General features: G+C 36.0%; 1 protein-coding gene across 6 annotated transcripts in view; it reads left to right on the plus strand.

Annotated features, from left to right (window-relative positions):
• diaph2 (diaphanous-related formin 2) overlaps nt 1-26470 on the plus strand; it is a 1308662-nt gene that overhangs the window by 383975 nt on the left and 898217 nt on the right. For all 6 annotated transcript variants that reach the window (XM_028815924.2, XM_051935345.1, XM_051935346.1 and 3 more), the window contains 3 exons: nt 3356-3492; nt 15249-15357; nt 19947-20057. In XM_028815924.2, coding sequence (XP_028671757.2) covers nt 3356-3492; nt 15249-15357; nt 19947-20057 — 357 coding nt within the window. The remainder of the gene's footprint in view (nt 1-3355; nt 3493-15248; nt 15358-19946; nt 20058-26470) is intronic.

The following is a 26470-nucleotide window of genomic DNA, read 5'->3' on the forward strand; positions in this document are numbered from 1 at the left end:
TTTTAACACATTTTGTTAGTGACCTTGATTTATAACTTAGTCCAAAATAACCATTGTGTCCTTTGTGTGGATCATTACAATTGGTACCAGGAAAAAATAAGTTTACTTGAATCTTTCAAGTTCCCTTAAGTTACGCACCTCACTGAATGTAAATCTTAAAGCATCAGTCTTTTAGAAAGAGGTGACAGAACCGAGGGGTAAAATGGAACAGTTTATGCTGTGATCAATAGCTTTATCAGAAAGTACACACAATATTTCCTTTTAAATATTTTAAGCATATTTTTCTTATATACATATATAGAGAAAAAAAAATTAGGACCATTAAATCATTCTACATACAATTATTATGGCTCATTATCATTTTTCTTTGTTTTTAGTATATATATATATATATATAATATATAATATATAATATATATTTTATATTCAATAGGAACAGTTTACTTCATGCTAAACACATTTCTAGCACCAACATAAGATGCACAAAAATGTTTTGAATGGTTAAATATTTACAGTGTATTTCAGTCTTTTGAAGTACATACACAGTCCATTGCCTTCATGGTCCTGGCCTATTCCAGCATGGCCTGTCCAATAGCTGAGGTGTTCACTTAGTAGCAAAATACATTCACATCAAGTTTTTTTGTTTTGTTTTTTATTGAAAATGAAAGTTATTATAGTAATTTACAAATATAACACTTAGCTTTAGAGTATCATGTGAAAACATCATGTGTATAAAACACTTGCTTACATTTTGTCAATTTGAATTGTGCGTAGTGTTTGAGGGTATTAAACCATGTGAATTGACAGAGGGTGTTAAGGTGTTCTCTATTATAAAATCTAAGCTTAAAATGCAGAATAATATTGATCAGCATTCATATTAATTTGTTTTCACCTTATTAAAATACACATGTACTACTATATTTCCTATCCCTATCACAGCAGTATAATGAGAGTTTACGCTTTGGTTAAAGCATGTTATTTTGTTTAACAAGTTTTTTAATGAAAAATGTTTCAAACAGCAAAGCGGTATAATTAAGTAATTAATCCCCAATTAGCTTTAGCTTCATTTTATTTCAGTTCTTCCCTGACTGGATCATATACAGTATGTAAATTTCATTTAACAATTCTGATGAATTGTAAATGTTGGTTTGGTTCACAAAATCTTAATAATCCACAACAAGTGTCAAACCCATGATAATACTGTGAAGGCAGAAAATAGGACTATGTTCATTTTTGTTATTTTCATTTTTATTTTTGATTGCAAATTAATAGTGTGGTCTTGGCTTTTGATCTCCTTTTTGTCTGACTTTGTGAAAAAGCTTCCCATCTCTCTGTAATCCTCTCATAACCTCGAATCAGTAGTTTGAACTTCCATTATCCTTCAATGACAATTTTAGACCTTCAGAGTTTTGCTGCTCCTCCTAATTTCTGTAGGATTTCTGAGGATTAGCCAGTGCAGGGTTTATTCCTTCATTAAATTACAACGTCTGGTAGATTAGGTGTCAGTATTTCACTAAAATGTTTCTGCTGTCCTCTACTAATTTATACTATAGTATTATACACTGTTACTCATTAAAGTTTTGAAGTAATAAAGTTAAATCTTATTGCTGACAGATTTAGTTGTAGTAATGTGTGTAATGGAAACCATTTGGGTTTGAAATAAGTGCATTAATCGGTTTTGCCTGTTTTTCTACTTAGTGCCATGTGAAAGGTGGAGGGTATGGAGTGCTATACATCTTCTGCCAGGCTCTAGCTTTTCTTACTAAACTTAGGAAGCTCTTTAGTGAAACCAGATGATGTAACAGTTCACAATACTTTATGAAAGGGAAGATTTAGTAAAGAAAATATACCTGATTTTAAAGCTTTGGTAAGGGACAACTTCATTTGAGATTTTTACACACTAAGGTGCTTGCCAGTCAAGAAAAAGGTACTGAGCAGAGAATGGTCTACATTCTGCTCCCCTCACTTATATCTGATTTTGCCTTTTCTCTTTCTGAGGGAACTCTTGTCTATTTTTTCCTATCTTAAGTTCAGTGAGCTATGTCATGCAGGTTATATTTATCCCTCTTGCTGTGGTTCATTAAAAGGTGTCCCTACAGTGTCTTATTGGGAAAGGCATTGTCTAATGAAGGCCTGAAGCCACTGGGTCAGAGCATCCCCTCTATGCCTGTTTCTCCATTTCTTATTAAAGCACTAGGCTATAAGAACTGTTTTAGGATTGCCTGCCATTTTCAACAGGGCAGAGTTCGAAGTTGATCTTTACTTATTTACTTTTTGATTTAAATCTAGGACTTCCTGCTGTAACACCATCTGTAGGTCTTTAAAATATAGCCTGACATTCAACAATGTAACAATATACAGTATATTACTACTGGACGTTAGTATGTGCATTTAACCAAACCTTATGCTAATCCTCTTTATGTAGTTGTCCAGTATTTCCTAACAGTTTTTGATCTGCTTACTGGAAATTGTTTCACCTTCGAATGTTATATGTTTAAAATGTACTTTTTGAAATTATTGTTATTTAGTTTTATGTTGCTCTTTAAGGTAGTCGTGTAGTAGGAAGCTTTGGAGGCTCCAAATTTGGCAGATATGGGTTGGTTCCCTTCTGGCAAAGAAAAATCCAGGTCATAAGACACACTTTACTGGATAAGCCATCATGCACTACCGAAGTGTGACATTGTCGCCTGAAGGCAAACATTATTGTGTTCTGTGTGTAAAATTAAACTGGTACCACTTCAGTGCCATTGACACTATCATTCATTGCTTTTCTTTTTATATACAGAAGTGTTACGATCATTTTTCATCAACCTACCTAAATGGCATTGTGTCCCCTGTTTCATTCAAGTGCTCTTCAAGTTCCCAGAAATTGCTTTCTTTCTCAAAATCCCAAAACTCACCCAAGCAGCAGGTCATTTTTGTATATGGGTCACTGACCACAGAGAGAGCTAGCTGCTTTTAAATCTTAATCTAATTCAAGAGCTAAACTTTAAGTGTTGTTGTTTTCAAGTGCTGAATGATTTTTCTTATTCATATTTGTGTATTAATGTCAAGTGTGTTTTTTTAATGTTCTAAAAGCCATCCAACCACACCTTTAAAAGTACAGATAGACTTTCCTTTCTTCATTTGAAATGTGTTAACAAACTAAATGCTCAGTGCAGAGTAACTAAAATGGACCTTGCTATGTAAAGTTGCAAGGAGAACACCTATATCTCTGTCAAGAAATTCTTTTCTTTTTACTTCATATCTGTTACTTCACTTACTTAAAAATGAAGACAAATGTAAATAGCCATTTTATTACTCAAATACTGTTTTATGTCTTTTCACATTTTTCTTTTCTTTTCTGTTGATATAGTATGGCTTACAAAGGATTCTGGGAGACGAGAGAAGCCTTCAGCTCCTGGCCCGAGCAATTGATCCAAAACAAGCAAATATGATGACAGAAATAGTTAAAATTCTTTCTGCCATTTGCATTGTGGGCGAAGAAAATATGTAAGTAGCAGGAAAAAAATCCTGTGCATTGTAAAATTATAACATTTCCCTTTGGCCATATTTTAAAATAAAGATGTATATTTTTGTTCTGTAACATACTGTATCAAAGCTCAGACCAGAGAGTGTTTTTGCCCTGCATTTATTGCTGCAGTGATGAAAATGTACAAAAGTGGAAAGAAGGAAAGACAGGATTTTGTTTTATGTGTGTTATGCTAGTCAGCAAAATGAAACCTGCCAAAACTATAACTCTCAAATGCTTGCTTTTGGTATACATTTCAGTGCCGAGAAACAAAAAAAAACTTCACATTTGCATTTTATTTGTCTTAGTTCCATTGTTCGCTAGATCACATTCAATTAATAACATGAGTAGCTTTTTCTAAATTAATATTTACAGTAGTATCAGTTTTCCACATAATTGCAATTGTATTAAACTTTATATGCAGAATAGATCAAACTGTAATCTGAACATACGACCATAAACATCTTTTTGATGTTTTAATTCCCACTCATCTCTGCCCAATCACATATTAGTTTGAGACTTAAAGGAACTTATTATATACTAGACAAAGAGCCCGTTTCGACAACGTAAGATGAAACGGGCATGAGTGGAATAGTAAGTAATAAGTATAAGCACCACAAACCTGATATAGGTGTATTGAATGAATGCGTAATTAGGCCTGGAGCTGTAGTCGAAATTGCCTTTCAGGCCTCTAGAGCTTTAATCGAAGTCGCCTTTCTCTTTGCATTTTCGCGGCCGTAAATCCGCCGACTGCCGCGATGATGGTCGAAGTCGCCTTTCTCTTAGAATTTTCGCGGCCGTACATCTGCCGCCTGCCGCAATGTCAGTCTCGTAAGGTTTTTCGGGCAGCTGCGCAGAAGGCGACTGCGCATTCGGCTTCGGACGGACCCTGCCATGATGTTGGTCAAAGTCGCCTTTCTCTTTGAATTTTCGTGGCCGTAAATCTGCCGCCTGCCGCGATGTTGGTCGAAGTCGCTTTTCTCTTTGAATTTTTGCGGCTGTAAATCCGCCACCTGCCGCGATGTCGGTCTCGTAAGGTTTTTCGGGCAGCTGCGCAAAAGGCGACTGCGCATTTGGCTTCGGACGGACATGAGTGAGTGAGTGATGAGACTGGCAAATTATATATAAGATATCCACACTTTCTTTCAACCAACTTCTCTCTGTGCTAATATGTTCTTCTTAAAGAACTCACTTTAAGTTTACAGCAGGTGTTCTCTTTACTTTTTCTCATAAGGGTTTTAAATACACTTCTTTTAGTGATAAACTTTCTTTCAACCAACTTCTCTCTGTGCTAATATGTTCTTCTTAAAGAACTCACTTTAAGTTCACAGCAGGTGTTCTCTTTACTTTTTCTCATAAGGGTTTTAAATACATATGTCATGTCTTCTCTTGTCTCAATTTACATAAAATGAGAAGTTCATATTTCTTCTTTCCTTTGTCCAAAATCCATTAATTACCATCATCCGAGACCATAGGCTGTCTCCCATACACATGCCTCAGATAGTGTGTAATGTATATTGTTATATCTAGGGTAGTTTGACAAACCCAAGTGCAACACTTCTAAAATATTATGCGTTACTAGTGTCACAAAAACCACGATGAGACATTACGGAGGTTTGGAGCAGCCACCCGTATAATATGTCCTGGCTGCAAAATTAATTTAAGAATCGATGTACAGATCTTTCCAGATTGGAGTCCACAACTGAACTGCTGGTACAGAGTCAAGATGGCCACTTTAAAGGCCAGTGTAGGAAGTGACATCATGATAGGCTAGACAGTAAGTGACATTCTCAGAGGTGGGCCCGGAAGAGATGTCCTCAGAGGCGGGACCGAAAGTGACGTCATCATAGGTGGAACCGGAAAAGTGTCGTCATCAAAGGTGGTGGAACCCTGCGGGATTTCCTGAGAATGGTCTGCAAGGGATCGAGAAAGACAGTTAGTGCACCTTGCTGCCCCCTGGTCGGACATGGAGTTGTCATTATTCAGGCCCTTTAGGTGACTCCTACTCACATGTCTGTGACACTAGTTATTCTAGTAGTATTTATTTATATAAATTTTTCCATTTCAATATAAGTGGAGCCACTTATCAGAGTCGGAGAAATCTCTATAAGATAATTTAACAGGAAAGGGTAAATGTTTAATGTCTTTACCCTCTTTACAGATAGGCTATAGACATCTGGAGTCTCATCTCTGATTCTTCATTTATGACCACAGACAAGCTGCCTTACAGACTGGACTATCCCCCTCTATTACTCTTTGTGATCACATGACCAGATGTTCAGTTCTCCTTTTTCACATTTGTACTCTCAAGGGTAGGCCAGTCTTCCTTTCACATCTGGTGTTCCTGTGATGATGCAGGTTCGACTCCATGCTCCCATCTGCTGTCTGGGAGCCCTTGAACCTGTCACCGTCTGTAATGTTACCGATGAGTTTAGCAGTGAGGCACAACATAGCAAGGGGATGGTGCAAAAGTGCAATGTGCTTTTATTTAAAACAATCAACAAAAACAAGGTGTTCAGAATAAAGTGCATTGTCTCCAAAATAGTCTTCAATAAATAAATAATCCATTAAAAGCGAGTGAAATACGTGGAGGTTAAAATAGAAAAAAAAACAATCCTTAAAAAACGAGGTTAAAACACAATGCAGGAGCAGTACTTTAAAACATTTACAGAGCCCGGTGTCTTCTACCCTACTGTCTCTCCTGCTTCTCTCGTTTGGGCCCTGTAGCAGGCGAGTCACTCTCTCTGCAGCTGACCTTCACTTTGCTTGACCGGTCTGGAGGCCTCCCGATCCTGGCTTCGGTTGCACACTCATCACAGGCCCGAGACTTGGTTTCCTTGATGTCCAGGACGCTCACATCAAGGACTTCACACCAAGCCTCCCGACTCCCGCTGCCTTCCCGGCCTTACGCGGCCAGTCGTCATTCCTCTCTGGTCACTCCTGCTACATGATCACTCAGTGGGAGCGACCACTACTACAACTCCCGGGTGTCGGCCCAACACCCAGGCTTCCCGTACAGCTGCATGCGAGCCTGCACTCACTCGCTCGCTCTCCTGCACCGGCTCTCTCTCTCTCTCCCCTGTTTTGTGCTCTCCAGCAACCTCCATCTTTCTTTCTCTCCTTTCTTTTTTTCCTCTCCTTCCTAGCCAACTCGTGCTTCTATATATTGAGAGGGCATAGCACCTGCGGCAAATTAGCAGCCCCAGGAACAATCACGGATGAGGGCAGTCTCTCACCTGTGCACTTAGGTGAGAAACGCCCATATCGCAAATCACCCTGAGAAGTGCTGCAGCCACACAACCACCACGCCCCCTCGCTAAGCCGCGAGCGCGGTGCTTATTTATATAAAACTGGCCTTTGCTGAAAGCTGTGGACCCACTATACCACAGTTCCTCCTGAGCATTTCCATTCATGCACAATTCTCTTGCACCCCAAGATGAGTGTTAAGACCGGCACTCAAACATCTGTAGTATTCAAACCTCTTTCTAGTGGGATTCCCTGGATTATAAATAATGGTTAATGATATCAACTAAACAAATATAAACAGTATATATGCTATTTATGATCTTTCATTACATTTATAATTTGTGAGAGGTTTGAATTAAAGATAAATATAATAGTATACAAGTCTGTTGTTGGACTGAAGAAAAGAAACAATTGAAAAAAGTGTTTTGTGGTGTTTAAGAACATAAAGTAAAAATGAAAGGAAGAAAACAGTATGCCTCAATAAAAAATTAAACAGCATTTCCTCACTCACTGCATTTCTTGTCTTTGATGATGCTGTGTCTGCTGTCCACTTCTCTATCCTTTGATTTGTTTTTTCTTTTTAGTATCATATCATAGCCTACATACATAGATTATACATTCGGATGGCATCATATTTGGTACAAAAAAAGCATAACTTAGCTTGAAATTCATTATTTTATTTTTTGCATGTCTTAACAGTATTGAATTTAATGTGAGTAACATCAAAGGTGCTGAGTAAAGTCACAGACATGCAAAGTGCAGGCTTTTAGTTAATTTTGATTAACAGTGCAGTTTTGAGGGTTGTAGTTCATGGTGAGAATATGCTGATGATTGAATATAAAATTAAAAACCACTAACAGCTACACATAATAACAGTTCCGCTGTATAGTTATCAATTGTTAATAAACAACCTGCAACACAGATGAAGTGTGGCTATGCTGATTAATAAAGCACTATGCTATACAATTATAAAAAGTAGTATTTCTTCATTCTGTTTTAACTAGAGGCTCAGTCCCAACTGAGGGAAAAAGCAATTCCACAGCATAATTCTTGAACCACCATACTTAAGTAGATATATTGTTTCTTGAGGCGTGGGCAGCATTACACTTCGGCTACATACCTCTCCTTGGACTTTGTTCAGAATGCTTGATTTTGGTGTCATCTGACCACAGACTCTTTTTCCACTTCACAATGGAGTCTTTCCCATGCATTTTAACGAACTCTAGATGTCCTTTCACACGGTTCTTTTTGAGTAATGACTTCAGCATATTCACATTCTGAATAATAATATCCTAATTGTGGGATTTTTATTCAGACAATATGACATGTTTTTAATGACTCACTCGTGGAATCATTTGAAAGGCAGTTGTATCCTCCTGAAGTGATTGTTTTTCTCCTCTGTCAGGGATTGAATATTTATGCACACAGCATATTTCCCTTTTGCTTGCATAAGACTTTTATAACATAACATGAAATATAACATAACGTATGAAAATATCACAGAGGAGAAAATGTAGTGTAGGATTTTTTATTCAGTAAAATTAGAATTGGTTCATCTATCTAAATACCATGTATTGAATATACAGTGACAGTTTATACTTGTGTATATGATGCCCCAGATCCACAGTCATGGGCACCTCTCTTAATCCGGGACATCGATAGTCATGAACAGAGGATGAACCAGGGAGAGTGAGCAGACAATTGAGACCTTAAAATCAAAATACAAGGTGCAATCCAAAAGTTCCCGGAATGCATTTATTTAAAAGCATACACACCAAATAACAATTAATGGTAAACAGTTCCTTCAAAGTAGTCACCCGCTGAGTTGATACACCAATCTCAGCGAGATTTCAACCTTTCGAAGCACCTCTGGAAGTCGTTTTTTGTCAGTGTGTCCACGACGTCGGTTGCTACCACTTGGATCTCCTCCACCATCTCAAATCTGCGTCCCTTGAGCCTCATCCTCATCATAGGAAATAAAAAAAAATCAGACGCCGCTAAATCAGGGGAGTACGGAGGGTGGGTAATGGCAGTAAACTTTGTAGAAGCCAAAAATTCACGCACAATCAGAGATGTGTGAACTGGTGCATTGTCTTGATGCAAAAGAAATGACTTGTCAGTCCACATCTGAGGACGTGTTCAGCAAATTCGATTTCGCAAACACCTTAGAACATCCCTGTAGAATGCTTGTTGCAACATTTCATGGCTTTCTTTTGCTGTATTTCCCAGTTTAAAACAGAATTTAACACACACTCTTTGCTCTTTCAAATCACTCATTTTCACGAACAACCCTTCACAGACACAACCGAAGTTTAAACAAGAACTGCAACTTGAAAAACAACTGCGCTGATGTTATAACGCGTGATAACAGCTCTCAAGGACAACTTGAACTGCTATCTAGCGGTGATTGATATAACCAAACCCTTCTGGCTGCAGAATAAATGCATTCTGGAAACTTTTGGATCGCACCTCGTAATTACAGTTTATTAAAAGAAGGAGCATGAAAGGTGCCAAAAATGTGCAAAAGAGTACAAGTTCAGAAATCTATCAATAAATATTTCAAATAAATGAGTCCATGAGGTTCCATAAATCAAAGTTAGTGTATCACAGTGTTAAATAAGTAAATAAACCCAATAAATAAGTAAAAATCTCCAAAGGTGGAGAGGTAAAACCCTTGAAATTATTTTCATTCTCTCTCTTGGTCCTTCTCAGGACAGAGGGAGTCTATGAACTGAATCCTGTCACATCCCGGTCTACCATGCAGACCCAAACTGCCACTGCCTTTGTTTGCTGCAGCTCCCAGGTCACTTTTACTATCTGTGGATGCCTCTGCATCCAACCCTCCCATCCTCAGCTCATTCCCATGGTCTTTCTTTCCTGTTTGCTCCACTGCTCAGCAGATGGGGGTCACAGCCACAAAATGGAACCTCCACACAGCCCTCGGTCTTGCTAGGTCATCAACACATCCAGTTCCGCACTTCACATTCTCACTTATAATATCTCCCTGGACTTATCCTTCGACAATAAAACTTTATTTGTAGAAAAGCTTAATTTTGACAAAGTCCGTCTATAGGCTACCAGCTTGTGTATTGTTCTTTTTTGTTAAATTATTCCTATAAATTGACCACCAATCCCTATACTCACTTATACTAATTTATGTGACACAAATTATCATAGTTGCTAATTAAGAAAGTAAATTTTGCGTCATAACTCATTCTTCTTTGTACTTCTCAAATATATACTACTTCTTTATTGGAAAAATAATGTTATAATAAGGATTGACAAAACTGCTTTCACTAAGATAGTAGGGAAAAGATTTTATACTGGAAAGAATAATTGAAGATGTGAGCCATTTATTGATCATTCATATAGACCCATCATGTTATGTTTGAGGGGCTCCTCAAAACTGAAGAATAGCTTCAATCAAAAGCTATGCTTAAAAACCATTAAGAAAACCACTTAATATAACATAAGCCTGGCCCTGAAACTCAAGATGCAGCCTTGCAAAGTACATTGTCAAAAACAAGGCATAGTTTACAAATACAAGAAGGGAAAGGGGAACTATAAGAAAATTCCTGACTTAAATACTAAAATTGAATCTTTAAATAAATGATATATATATATATATTTGAAAGAGTCACCCAAAAGCAAATGACAAATTAATAAAATAAGCACAAAATGTAGATGGTGTTTGCCTTAAGGGCAAGCTGAAAGAATACAAAATATCAAACACAAAATCTGTAGTCCAAAGCAGAGTTCATAAACCCCTTATTACATCCAATAAAAACAGCAAAATCCTAAAGAGAGTCAAATAAATGTTAGCAAAAGTAAATGTCTTAATGTTGATGTGTGGACATTTTTTTTTATATAAGCCAAGGTCAGTGCCCCCTCCCAGGCTCAACGTATAAAAGACAAGGATCATCACAAACATAATAACTCACATAGTTAAAATAAAATATAAAGTGATTAATAATCAAGACAAGAATAATTAAAGAATTAACAAAAAAAGACAGCCAAAATATTCAATGACACAAAACAAAAATCATTTAATGGAATAATTAAAAAGAAAGCAAATTAAAGCCAGGGACAAAATTCTGGTTGAACAATAACTTCTTGTTGTGTATGGACCTTGAAGTCTGTGTCTGCCCAATTAGAGTGCTAATCCAATCCATTAATCCATATTTAGAAAAAAAGTAGTTTTGCATAAAACATCATATATACCTGTAAATTTGCAAAATATTAAGTAGTTTATTTTTTGATTGACAATGAGTATGATTATGCTTCATACCCAGATTAATTAGTTGACTGTAACTCAAAGATGCCTTAGGCAGGAACTTTAATGTAGATCATTAACAGTTATAAAGCATACACCACCATTAAAAAATACAACATGCATACTATAAAATGGTCGAAATCAAACTCCCCCAGATGAGACTGGAAAATATTCTGCCTCTCAGATTGTGTTACAGTTGATAAATGATCCATGGATGGCGACAGAATGCAACTGACAAATGGTAGGACGTTATGGAAGAATGTTTTAACAAGAAGGTTCAACTCAGAAATAACAATGCCTTATTCAGCTTTACTAAGTGGAGGCTCCACACAGTGATTTATGGTTTTCATCTCTGTTTTTCTCTTTGCTTTGCTGTGTGCCTTGTACCTTCTGCAGTGTTTATATTGCTTGTACTGTGAATACAGGTGTTGTCTGCCTTGGTGATGCCCTATTCTGATGCTGAGTGCATGATTAAAGTAGTCAGTAGCGTTTGATGTATATCATATTTGATTAATATGATCTTATTCTATGACTGTTGTATCTGTTGTGGTGTTCAAATCCTTTGTGTTTTTGTATTGTTGACCTGTCATTAATAATGTTCTTTGGTTTATCCTAGTTTGACGTGTAAGCAAAAGGTCTACTCTGTTGATATTAGTTTGTTAGCTGAAGCATCGGGTATCTGTTCCTAGGGGCACTGAACACACTGAACACCATCTCTTCAGTTTAGTGCTTTTCTGATGAGTACATCAGCATCTCTGCCATTTATTAGACTGGATTTCCTTTGATTTTAGTGCTTTATTAAAACAGTTCTTAGAACCTAGACCAAGAATGATAGAATTTTATATTTGAAACTCATATTGTCCTCTGACAATTGCCCTCCCACAGAAATCCAAATGCATGCCTTAAGATTTGGTTTTGGTGAATGAATGTGTTTATTCATCCTAATTTCCCTCAACTTGCAAAATGTTGTTCTAGTGTGGTGAGAAGCTATGTAAAGCATAATACAACCCTGAAACCTTAATTAAAAGTAAGTTCAATTTAATTTAAGTTTAATTTTACAGAAACACTAGATATGAAATCTGAAGCAGAAAGTAAGACAAACACAGTTATATTTTATGTGATTAACAAGGTGTTGAAACATAATGGTGCAAGCATTAAAACATTTGCGCAATCTCAGCATATGTCAACATATGTCCTTTAAAAATATGTTGTTCTATGTACAGGAATATTTTCCATAAAACCTTTAGAATGCAAGTTAATAGTGTACCTGTTTCTGTGCTGCAGAATTTCAGGATAAGTAAAAGACAGGTGCCAGTTTTCAATATTTATTTTGGCAGCCAGAATTACTCTACATAGTGTAAGAAAAAAAGTGAAGGACGAGTGAGAGAGAGTGGTTAATTTAATTGACTGTTAAGTGTTTTAGCTGCTGTTGCCCACAACATGATGGAAGATGTTAATTCTAATTAGAATAGAAACTGTTACAAATCAGCCAGCTCAGCTTGTCCAAAGAAATGATGGAAAGCTGAAGGACTCCCAAATGGCAAACATGAGAATCCAGCTAGCTTTTTATTTTAGAAATATATTGTGCGTATTAAAATGCCATGAAATGTCTTTAATGCTGATTACTGTTTTATGCTGGAACCTGTCTATTTCTGTGTCATGTTTAATATTTAATCTGTTCAATTAATGTTTACTGCAAACTTCAGACATAAATTATGCATTCAGCAGTAATACATCCTTTTGTTATAAAGTCTTCCTTATATGTCAATATCAGTAATAATATTGCTATGACCTTTACTTTTCTGAAAGCAATGATTAATAAACTTCAAGTAATTCTCTCAGTACACATTCAAGTCAGAACATCAAATTTTCAAATAAATAGTTTGTAATGTAATGCTTAACCATAGCTTTCTAAATTAATGCCAATATTAAGCAATAAGTAAATAATAATAATAAAAATATTTCCTTTGCATCTTACTTGAGTTGCTTACTACCCAATGGTGGTGATTTTTCTTAACCAAGCACACATACTATCAATTATGGAGAATCCACTGCATCCACTTAATAGTATCATCTCCAGACAGAAGAGCAGCTTCAGCGACAGACTGCTGTCACTGTCCTGCTCCACAGACAGATTGAGGAGATCGTTCCTCCCCCAAACTATGCGACTCTTTAATTCCACCAGGGGGGGTAAACGTTAATATTTAACATTATACATAGTTATTGTCTGTTTTTTTCACCTGTATTATTATCATTCTTTAATTTAATATTATTTATTGTATCAGTATGCTGCTGCTGAAGAATGTGAATTTCCCATTGGGATTAATAAAGTATCTATCTATCTATCTATCTATCTATCTATCTATCTATCTATCTATCTATCTATCTATCTATCTATCTATCTATCTATCTATCTATCTATCTATCTATCTATCTATCTATCTATCTATCTATCTATCTATCTATCTATCTATCTATCTATCTATCTATCTATCTATCTATCTATCTATCTACTGTACTCAACATTAATAGCCGTAGCCACAGTGACACACAGTGGCCCAGTGCAGTGGTTATTGCTGCTGTCTCATGGCAGTATGAGTCTGAGTTTGAATCCTGACCTGGTCAATGTCTTATGTGGGCCTTTCTTCAGGTACCCTATTTGTTTTTGGTTTTATTTTTTTTTTTTCCACAAGCAAAAGATTTGTGTCATACGTTTATTGGCAACTTAATGTTGGTCCCATATGTATAATATGTAAATAGAAATGTGTAATAAGTAAAGAAATGCTGTCCAATACAGAATTAGTTTTTCCGTGTACTCAGCACTGATATTGGGACCTGGCCACATGCCATGGAAACTGATTTGAAAATGGATGGCTTCCCTTCTTTTTCACTTTTCCATGACCCAAAATTCACTCATGATTATGCATAGTGTATACACATACCCCTTGTTCTATGATAGCTTTCTGACCAGTTAATGGTTATTTAATTACAGAAAGCATTACTGAACATCTGTTCAATGCAAAATCTAAAATAGTGCATATCCCCTACAATATTTTAAAAAATACTGAATTAATGAGCGAAAACAGCAAAATTTGCTAAAACTGAGCAGGGTAATGTACTGTTCTGTACTTTTATTTTACCTTTATCAGTTTAGTCTACTGTGCAAAGTTCAATTTAGTTTAATCCAAAAGATTAAAATCACTGCTAAATAATATTAATAATTTATTTGCCTTCACTTTTTTGTTTCAGATTTGGTAGATAGTGCATATTTACAGATGACAATGAGATGCTACTCTATTTAAAATTACATGTGCCACATAGAAGTAGAAAGCACTTACGTAAACAGTGTATAGAAATGAGCTTTTTATGTAAACTTTTAATAAGGTATTACTCTTCAAATCAAACATTAAAAATGACAAAAATGGTCTTTTTTCACATAATGGGATATATGAAAATAGTACTGTATATAGAAATATGCTTTATTGCCATCCATTTAGGTGTGAATTTGCAGAGAGCTGAAGTACATTGGGATTCCCAGTTTCGTGTTATAAATGAACCACTGTTTATATGTGAAAATATATCTGAGCAACAGTGACTACACATTGCAGTTGCACTTGATGCAAACTCTTCCTCTTTATACACTGGAATGCTGCTTCATTCTCTTTGATTCAGTTCATACTGTGAAGATGTTTAACCATTGTGACTTACTTGAGAATTGGTTTGGAATTCTGACGTTCCTGCTACATTTGTAAGGTGTAAGATTTCTGATCATTCTATGATGATCTTTGATATGGAAGCACATTTTTCAATTTGTTGCCAAAATTCAATAAAACACTCAAATATAAACATTTCTGAAGTCAGACTTTTCATTTTGTTTACTGGTATTATAATCATAATATAATTGTGATACTAAAATGTTCCTAAAGACTTATCAAAATCCACACATATGCCCCCTTAACACTTTGGTGCCACTAACCACTGTATGACTGTCACGGAACTATTTATGAATTTTTCTGTTCACATTTCATTATTTCATTTTTAATTTTGAGCTGAAAAGAAGACAATCTCTAATCATGTTTAACTTATTAATTTAAGTAAAAAATGTATGAAATTAATATTGGAAAGGCAGAAGAAGCACTGTCTGTGTGGTTAATAGAGCTAATGTTTCTACTTTTTTATATATGAGATTAACATCTGTGTGTGTTTCTCTATTTACAGACTTGAAAAGATATTAGCAGCCATGACTATAGCTGCTGAACATAATAATAAAGAAAGGTTCTCTCCTATTGTGGAAGGACTAGAAAACCATGAAGCTCCCCAATTACAGGTATGTGTACAGACTTTTGATTTTTTGTTTTGTTCATAAGTTTTAAGCAAGTTAAATTTGAATTGGTGATATTAATGTTAATTGTTTTATGAAGATTTTTTTGGCAAAACCTACTTAATCAAACACCTTTCAGTTTTTGCTCCGAAATTCACAATCATTCCACTCAGATAATCGAAGCCCACTCAATGTGAGTTAAAGTAAACTAATAACAGCTATGTAACCACTGCCAAACCTGTTTTTTTTTTTTGCTGGTATCAAAATTATATCCTATAATTATGCAGTATATGTTACATCTGTTCATTTTATCTTTAATTGTATAAAGTAAATGGGTATTGTTCATACATGAAGCTCAAACTATTCAAGTAAAAAAAATATTATGCTAATTTGCTTAATCAGTCTCTCTTCCCAATTAACATTTTTCTTTGGTTTGTTTTTCACTTCAAAATAACGCACACATCAGTAATGCAGTGTCATTTAGTACAGCATTTCAAGGACGAAAGAGAGTTGCAGATGATTTAAAACTTCACTTTTATATTGTTGCAGAATGTTAAAGTCATTGCACACTGTAACCTACCCCTGTCTAATTATGAACAGTTCTTAAAGCAAAAGGTTTTTGTTCACTCCCGCAATATATGTCATAATGAAAGCAATTTTTGTTTCTTGACACTTCTTGTCAAGAAAAGTGTATTGTTATGAAAGATTGCTTAATACTTTAGGAAAAGCAGTTACAAACGTAGAGTGCTAGACTTCTGAAGTAGCTTTGGAATCGAAGTGCAAATATCTGAATACTTTTATAGATGTATTTAAGATATCCTGCCACTTTTAATAGTGTAAGGAGATTATTGGTAGACTGGAGCCATTCAGATAATGTTTGTTTAGTAATTTTGCTACAGTGTATATGCAGTACATTCTTACATGGATATCATGTAGAGTACATTATAGTAGTACCATATGATGCCAAGGATTTTGCAGAAAGACAGAAATAACTCTGCTCTAAAATTACTTAGATGTTTTAATTGATAATGAAGAGAATTCCCCTAATATAAAAACATTTCAAGCAACCAGCCTTACTTTAAATTTCCATTATACATTCTTTGCATTACAGTGCATCCCAAACATTGCAACTATTTAAGAAGTCTGTTGCTAAATAGTTTATCAAGCCATGGTACTTGAGTCACCATTATATTACAATGGGGTCTCAGTTTTACATATGCATATAAATTAATAACTGTGTATAAGGTAATAATAGTGTTTATCAACTCCTGCACCTTGTTAAATATTAAGAAAGCTGTGACACAGTTTTCTTGCTTAAAGCTTCTAGTTTGGCAGTAAGGTCTCTCATATTTGCTTTGGACTGAAAGTTCAGACAATGTTGCCTTCTTTGCTTTGTATGGCTACTTTGCTGATGGTCATTTTTTTGTTCCTCTTCAATGAAAAATTATTCTGTGTTCATTTGTTATTTTTATTACCTTAAATTTCTCATTACTGCTTATAAATTTCAAGGGCAGGCTGTAAATGAATACATTACAAAGACAGTAGTCTTCCTGGCAAATCAGGTATCCATTTTAATATGACATAAAGGTTGTCATGAAGTTGTTTATTAAGAATGAGGTAAGTTGTCCAGGCCTTTGATTGTTCAGTGCTTAGATCCAACTCTATAAATTTAGTCCTTTTGATTTAATATACAACTTTTTTCTATAATGTCTGAAATGTTGGCTAATGAATGGAATTGTACTAACTATAAAGAAGTCTTGTTACTTCTTTGAGGATGAAGTTCAAAGCAATTAAATACTTCTTCGACTTCAGGTATTTTTCTATGAAAGTTTTGCCTTATTGTAACCGTAGTAACACACCTTTCTTTTTGCTTTACTTTTAATGTACAATTTGACTATTTAATTCTGCTGAGAATTTCAAGAGTTATTTGGAAGGACTACAGATTTTCACTGAGTATGTAACTTTAACATAAATAATGTTTTTTAGCTAAATCTCTGGGAAATTAGGGCTAACCTATAATGGAATTTGTAAAAATTGAATAATGAAGGAATTCATTCCATTAGAGTGCACTTAGATTTCATGCTATTATTTTGGAGTGGTAATTACTGTGCAATCATTGTACACAGGTACGAGTGACAATTAACTGAAATCCTTATTCTGTTTGACAGAATTTACTGATCTTATTATAAATATTTACATAGTACTATACTATATTAAACACACTTTAAACATTTCCTTTCACTGAAAATGCCATAAAAAGATATTTTTAAAAGCAAACAAGAATTCTCCCTACAAACAACTTTTTTGACAGTGGCAAGCTGTTTGGCCCAACATAGTATTGACAGTCCTATATCACGGAACTTTTGCAAAATACCATTGCTTCTAATAATAATAATAGTAATAATAATAATAATATTAATAAAACATTTTATTTATTACTAGAGACTCTGAAGTCCCCAGTGTGCTATCACACTACATGGAGTCTCATTCTGTTTAGCTATGGCATTTTGGATGACCCCTGCAGTGGGCTGGCACCCTGCCTGGGGTTTGTTCTTGCATTGTGCCCTGTGCTGGCTGGGATTGGCTCCAGCAGACCCCCATGACCCTGTGTTAGGATATAGCGGGTTGGTCAATGACTGACTGACTGATTTTGGATGACATTTTTGTGAAATGAATCTTTTAACAGTTTCCATCCCTGCCCCATGTTCCAGTTGAACAACTAATTTTAAAGTAAAAGATGGCATCTGTGGCAGTTGCTCTCTTCTGGTTTTGATGAAACCATCATGCAGTATATTCCTGTACTTTCTAACTGGACATAATGATCGTGCACTTTCAGAATCTAGTTTCAGTAAACTGTTTCAGTCATATTACAAATTGTCTTAATAACATTATCCAGACATGTACAGTATTATGTTATCTTCCATTGTTTTTTTTTTTTCTTTAAAAGTGGAAAACATTTTGCAGCACACAGTGCAACTTACAAAGACAAATATATTGCCCTCATTCATTCTCTGATGAATGTAAAATAAGCTAGATGTACAGACTTTGGCACAGCAAAAATAGTTGAAATGTCACAATGAAAGAGAGCGATTCTCTGATGGAAAGACAAATTTTCAGTGCAAGTTAAATTAATGAAACAGTGAATGAGTGCATTGAGCTTCTTACTAATAGTTAAACTAAGGCAGACATAATTATGTATGCAGAATTGCAGTGCAGCTTTAGCTTCTTATATTTAGCTCAGTAAAATCAATAACTACATGAAGAATAGCTAATTAGATTTAACTCTTTATTGAAACACATCTGTTGCTCAGTAAAGGCAGAATTTATAGTATATCATCTGTCATGGTATGTGAAAAATACATTTATAAATTGATATAAACATGTGGTCCCCAAGTTAATTTTTCCATTTTGCTGCATATAGCCATTCACAAAATGATTTTCTTTTGAACGTGTATGTTTTGGAGACAGAATAGTGCATTATCTGTTTATGCCACTGTGCCTTAGTGGATTCCTTATATTCTTTCAGTCTACCGATGGCTTGGTGGTGGTTTAGGGTGGCGGAATTCATCAGGATTCACCTTATTTACAACAGCTCTGAGCCAGAAAGAAAAACCTACACTTGAAGCAATTCATAAAAATCAGGGTGACAGGATTCCCCATGGCCTCTTAAAATGCATTGGTAAACACAAATCTGTCAGAGAAGATTAATAATGGCTACTTTTCGGGTGTCTGTCATGACATACTTCAGCTTCTATTGATCTGTTGTCTTCAGAACATTTCTCTGTGCAATTAACATCCTTCCTGATTTCAGTCAATCCCAGGAGCCACCTTATAGCCAGTTAATGCACATCAGCATCTTTCTTTTTGTTTCTTTAGTGTGCAAGGCTGCAGATAAATCAATTAGAACTGTGCAGCTGTTCTAGGAAAGTTTCTGAGCCTATTTGTGATTCTGATTTGTGTTTTGTTTGGTTCTCTCTCTATAATTATGAAGATTTAAATGCTAAAATGGAAGTGTTTTAATCAGTGCAGACACAAAGCCTTGACATTTTGCTAGCGGCAGAATTGAATTCTTAACCTGAGTTTTGAAGGCCATTCTTTTTATAAAAACTTAAAATATGCTTATTGCTTAAGTGTTTATTTATTTGCCCCTCAGGGATTTTAAAATGGTGACTACATTTGAGTTCACAATAAAAAAGCTCATCTCTAACAACACTGAAGCTCATCAGCAGTATACAAAATAATAAATTAATTCAAAAAGTTTAATTATTGTTTGTGGTTCCATTTATTATAAAAATGGCTGATGTTCTTATTTATGAGTCATCCTTGGAATGCACTTATACTTAAGGTTCATCTCTAGACATCTCCTGGCATAATGTTGTTCTTTGTTGTGACATCATTGTTTGAATTATTGTTTTGTTTAGGTTTAAAAACATTATACTTCTATGCTAAAGATATAAGTTCCTAGACACGCTAGCGTAAATGGTGGTATGTTATTGAGTTTTTTTTTTTTTTAAATATAAATTTAGAAGACCAGAAAACAGTTTGTATTTGATTATTATTTGTCATCCATATCCATATTTTTTCTTCTGTAACAGGGAGCTTGCATGCAGTTGATCAATGCCCTGGTCACATCTCCAGATGATCTAGATTTCCGGATACATCTCCGTAATGAATTTTTGCGCTGTGGTCTGAAGAAAATCCTACCTGTAAGTTTGTTGGCTAATTTATTTCAGTATTTTTGTCTACTTTTCTTATCTATTAACTATTTTTTTTGTTGTTTTCTATTTTTTATTACTTGTTCAGAGCAGATAAGCCTGAACACAAGTTGCTTGACATCTCTTGAATATTTATGTCACAATGAGAGATAATATGCCAGAAATGTTGTTAAATGTTTTTCTTTAGAAGCTGTCACACTTAATAATGAATTTCCAATATTTTAATTTGCTGCACTATAGTCTTTTTTTAACATAATTAAGCATAGTTTTTAATAGTCCTTTACCTATGGTCTCTTTTTTAGCCTTCACATTGATATCTGGATTTTAGGATCTATTTGCATTTTTATCTTATGATTTCTCAGACATTTTGAGATGCATATGGTAAATCACAATTGCAAATTTTTAGCAAGGAGACAGTGGAAAAAGGACCACTTTGAATATTTTACACAGACTAATTTAATCCATACGCTGTCTCAGACACCCACAATTGTGCCATCCCTTTAAAATTTGCATGAATCGCAACATTTTCCTATTAAGTGACATCTTACTTGACAGATGGTTTGGCATCACCACAGAGTAATGATTGATATCTTGACAAATTTTGTTATATTTCATTTTTACCAGTATGTATATTTAATTTGAAGTGATAAATATTAAAGCTTTAAATTCTTTATTGGTTGCAAAAAATATGCGTTGAAGAAGACACAGTAGAACATATTTGTGAATTAATATTCATATTGAGTAAAGTAATTGCAGAAGTTTGCACAATATAAAGTGCAGCACAATATATTCAAACTGTAGCTCTCTTATAATCTTCTAGCATTTAGATATGAGTTTTTAAAACTTCCATTTCCTGTGGGAAAATAAATGTGACATTGGTGGTAAAGCTATTTATAAAGTTTTCTGTATTTTTTATATCCTGCAAGATTACAGCAGTCCACTCATGTCCTTATTTTTATAGTCTTAACCTTATGAATCAACATTTTTATACTATAGGTTTATGCCAGAATATTATTCATAAAAGACACACTGAAGAAAGCACTAGTAACTTTTATATTATGCAAAATTAAGAACATTTATTGTAAAGTAATTATATATGATTCATATTTAAGCATCCCTGTCATCATGTATGAGATAAACAAAAGGAAATACATTGCCTAGATTTCAACTTGGGTTGTCCTCAACATTTACGGTTTAATCAGCATTATCCTGCTGAGCGAAAGGAACATGCATTGTGCCTAAATAGAATTTAATGTTTTACATGGCAGATTTTTTGCCCATCGTGCTTATCTGCTCCACTACCAACCTTTTCAATCTTTTTCATCACATTATTGCTAGATGAAGAGGTTGCATTCATGACAGTTGCTAATATCAATGAAACATTTTCACAATCAGATTTCATGAAGGGTCAAGGCAGAGTTCATGTTAAACCATGTAAGCTGAAATGAAACCATAACATCAGTTTTGTCTTGCATACCAGAGTCTCTAGACCTACTAAGGACTCCTTAACAAAGCCACTGAATTACCTGACTAAATGTTAATATTTCTTCAGCTTGGGAGGTAATCAGTGTTGTCTCTTATTCAGTAGTTTTTTAGACTAATAAATAACGTCATACCTCTGATGAGCTACATTTAGGTCCATAAATATTTGGACAGAGACAACTTTTTTCTAATTTTGGTTCTGTGCATTACCACAATGAATTTTAAATGAAACAACTCAGATGCAGTTGAAGTGCAGACTTTCAGCTTTAATTCAGTGGGGTGAACAAAACGATTGCATAAAAATGTGAGGCAACTAAAGCATTTTTTTTTAACACAATCCCTTCATTTCAGGGGCTCAAAAGTAATTGGACAAATTAAATAACTGGAAATAAAATGTTCATTTCTAATACTTGGTTGAAAACCCTTTGCTGGCAATGACAGCCTGAAGTCTTGAACTCATGGACATCACCAGATGCTGGGTTTCCTCCTTTTTAATGCTCTGCCAGGCCTTTACTGCAGCGGCTTTCAGTTGCTGTTTGTTTGTGGGCCTTTTTGTCCAAAGTTTAGTCTTCAACAAGTGAAATGCATGCTCAATTGGGTTATGATCAGGTGACTGACTTGGCCATTCAAGAATTTTCCACTTCTTTGCTTTAATAAACTCTTGGGTTGCTTGGCTGTATGTTTTGGGTCGTTGTCCATCTGTATCATGAAACGCTGCCCAATCAACTTGACTGCATTTAGCTGGAATTTGAGCAGACAGTATGTCTCTGAACTCCTCAGAATTCATTCGGCTGCTTCTGTCCTGTGTCACATCATCAATAAACACTAGTGTCCCAGTGCCACTGGCAGCCATGCACGCCCAAGCCATCACACTGCCTCCACCGTGTTTTACAGATGATGTGGTATGCTTTGGATAATGAGCTGTTCCACGCCTTCTCCATACTTTTTTCTTGACATCATTCTGGTAGAGGTTGATCTTGGTTGCATCTGTCCAATGAATGTTTTTCCAGAACTGTGCTGGCTTTTTTAGATGTTCTTTAGCAAAGTCCAATCTAGCCTTTGTATTCTTGAGGCTTATGAGTGGCTTGCACCTTGCAGCGCACCCTTTGTATTTACTTTCATGCAGTCTTCTCTTTATGGTAGACTTGGATATCGATACACGTACCCCCTGGAGAGTGTTGTTCACTTGGTTGGCTGTTGTGAAGGGGTTTCTCTTCACCATGGAAATGATTCTGCGATCATCCACCCCTGAACGTCCAGGGGCCTCATGTATAAACGGTGCGTACGCACAGAAATGTTGCGTACGAACCTTTCCACGCTCAAATCGCGATGTATAAAACCTAAACTTGGCGTAAAGCCACGCACATTTCCACGGTAACTCATACCTTGGCGTACGCAATTTCTCCGCTCGGTTTTGCAGACTGGCGGCACCCAGCGTCAAAGCAGTGCTACTGTGTGATCACCCTTTCTTAGATCCACATCCACGGCGGCGGCTTTATCAAATACACTGAAATTAACCGCATATCATTCATAAATTTAATGCATCTGATTGTAATTAACCTGTAGCAATATAATGGTCCACAGAATGGTCAAACTACTGTTCCTCTGTGCTCATCCTTTCTTTCTTAGCTCCACATTCCTGACGTGGCTTTATAAATACACTGAAACTAACTGCATATTGTTTATTAGTGTACTGCATCTGATTGTAATTAACCTGCAGCAATATAATGGTCCAGGGAATAGCCATAGTATTCCAAATACCATAACTGCTTTAGCGTTGTTACGCTCACTGCATCTTCTTCTTCTTTCAGCTGCTCCCGTTAAGGGTTGCCACTGCGGATCATCTTTTTCCATATTACTCTCACTGCACCACTCGGAGTATTTATATCACTGTATCTGAGTGTGAATCACAGCAGTAGCTGATCGGAAAGAGAATTATCGGTATACAGTTTCAAGTACACACTACCTCAACCACGGCAAAAAGCGTCAAATCCTTTCCTGTACGGACCTCGCGTTTCAGAAACAGTTTCATCCCAAGAACTATAAACGCACTCAATCAGTCCATCAAGTGCTCCTTGTAGAACTGTTTGTACTTATAAGTACAATTACCTCACTGTAAACTTACACTACAGTTATAATATTGCACAAACTGCGCTACTTTATAAAGCGCGTATGATGACAATATCATTTTTAAGATGAAATGCAGCAAAATATGTTGCTTATAGTATACAGATATAACTTTAACTTCATTTAAATAATCTGTATTGTTAATAATTAAACATGTGAGGACAGGGTGCCACAGCGTATAGCTAGTTCAAGGATAGCTCCTGCCTTGCGCTGTATTCTTGCTGGTGCTGACGCGACACTGGAAGGATAGACGGATAGAATAATTAAACATGTACTACGAAGATATTTCAATGTTCCTTAAAAGTTTGAAGAATCGGCGTTCTAAGCTTACAGATGGCTTAACGTCTATTACAGAGCTGATTGTGTGGCAATTGGAGAAAGAAAAGTATGGACAGGAATTGGAGGTTAGTACGTTTGAAAGAGACAGTACTGCTGTGTTAAATTATTTCATCAAAGGTCGCACATGGCGCAGCAAGCCTCTTGCGTGAGATATGAACAATCACTGCGCCACCGTGCTCCCATGTTTAATAACATGCTTTCATTCCTATCATCATGAAAATGATATCACGTGTACATCTCAGTATTTTAATTATTCAGAGAGCTGTAATATCTTGAATGTAATGGATTCTGTGTCCTGTCGGAGAAAGAGAAAGAACGGAAGCATGTAGTGATTCACACACATAGAGCACATAGAAGATCAAACACAGAACAAAGCATTTAACATGCTACTTGAGAAACTAGTAAAATAAACGATTTTAAGATGAAGTTTATGATGTTCTACTTTAATGGCAAAATAAACTACGTGATTAAAGTGGAAATTTCGAGATTAAAGTTGACATTTCGTGCTTTTTTCCCACTTTGTGCCTATTTTTTTCTCTGTACCCTAATAAGCTTTCATATGACACTCAGACTGTGGGCTACGACTTGCCTTTTCACGGCGACTTTGATATGTGATTTCTTTTTTATTTCGGGCACTATGCGACTTTGTGAATTTGAGCTTTCGAGTTTCTCCGACACTATGTCACTCGATCAACTTCCTTTTGTTGATTATACCACTGTTTAAACCAACAAATAGTACGTTTTTCCTTTGCCTCCACTTGGTATTCGCTGAAATTCTTATATTTTCCCCCATGCTTTCCCCATTGTCTTTTCACAGAAGGCTATTTATATTGATTTGCATATTCAAAGAGGCGTAATTCTGGGAGGAGTTGGGGCGGGACAGAAGGCGTGTGCACGTGCGTTACTTTCCACGCTGATCGGGATTTATGTAGTGGAAGAATGTGAAATTTTGCGTACGTACAGATTCCTGCATCTGGATTTTTCTGTGCATACGCACAATCCCGCTTTTGTGCTTACGCCATGTTATAGTGTGAGTTCTACGCATGGCGTTATACATGAGGCCCCAGGTCTTTTTGCGTTGCTGAGTTCACCAGTGCTTGCTTTCTTTCTCAGGATGTACCAAACTGTAGATTTTGCCACTCGTAGTATTGTAACAATTTCTCGGATGGGTTTTTTCTGTTTTCGCAGCTTAAGGATAGCTTCTTTCACGGGCATGGAGAGCTCCTTTGACCGCATGTTGTCTGTTCACAGCAAAATCTTCCACATGCAAGCACCACACCTCAAATCAACACCAGGCCTTTTATGAGCTTAATTGATAATGACGGACTTGCCCACACCTGCCCATGAAATAGCCTTTGAGTCAATTGTCCAATTACTTTTGAGCCCCTGAAATGAAGGGATTGTGTTAAAAAAATGCTTTAGTTGCCTCACATTTTTATGCAATCGTTTTGTTCACCCCACTGAATTAAAGCTGAAAGTCTGCACTTCAACTGCATCTGAGTTGTTTCATTTAAAATTCATTGTGATAATGTACAGAACCAAAATTAGAAAAAAGTTGTCTCTGTCCAAATATTTATGGACCTAACTGTATAAGCAATCGGCGAGTGTTCACGAAAGCAGGAAACACCAATATGCTGTGTACTTTTTTTCTATTTTAGGCAAAATGCAGACATCTGCAGTTCTGCTTTTATTGTATATTGTATAGATAGATAGATAGATAGATAGATAGATAGATAGATAGATAGATAGATAGATAGATAGATAGATAGATAGATACTTTATTAATCCCAAGGGGAAATTCACATACTCCAGCAGCATACTGATAAAAAACAATATTAAATTAAAGAGTGATAAAAATGCAGGTATAACAGACAGTAACTTTGCATAATGTTAACGTTTAAAGGTGGAATTGAAGAGTGTGGGGGAGGAACGATCTCCTCAGTCTGTCAGTGGAGCAGGACAGTGACGGCAGTCTGTTGCTGAAGCTGCTCCTCTGTCTTGAGATGATACTGTTCAGTGGAAGCAGTGGATTCTCCATGATTGACAAGAGCCTGCTCAGCGCCCATTGCTCTGCCATGGATGTCAAACTGTCCAGCTCCGTTCCTACAATAGAGCCTGCCTTCCTCACCAGTTTGTCCAGGCGTGAGGCGCTCGCCACAACCGTCTGATAGAACATCTGCAGCATCTTATTGCAGATGTTGAAAGACGCCAGCCTTCTAAGGAAGTATAGTCGGCTCTGTCCTCTCTTGCACAGAGCATCAGTATTGGCAGTCCAGTCCAATTTATCATCTAGCTGCACTCCCAGGTATTTATAGGTCTGCACCCTCAGCACACAGTCACCTTTGATGATCACAGTGTCCATGAGGGGCTAAAATCCACCACCAGCTCCTTGGTTTTGCTGGTGTTCAGGTGTAGGTGGTTTGAGTCACACCATTTAACAAAGTCCTTGATTAGGT

The sequence above is a fragment of the Erpetoichthys calabaricus genome, chromosome 12 (genome assembly GCF_900747795.2).
Source record: "Erpetoichthys calabaricus chromosome 12, fErpCal1.3, whole genome shotgun sequence".
Classification (NCBI taxonomy): Eukaryota; Metazoa; Chordata; class Cladistia; order Polypteriformes; family Polypteridae; genus Erpetoichthys; species Erpetoichthys calabaricus.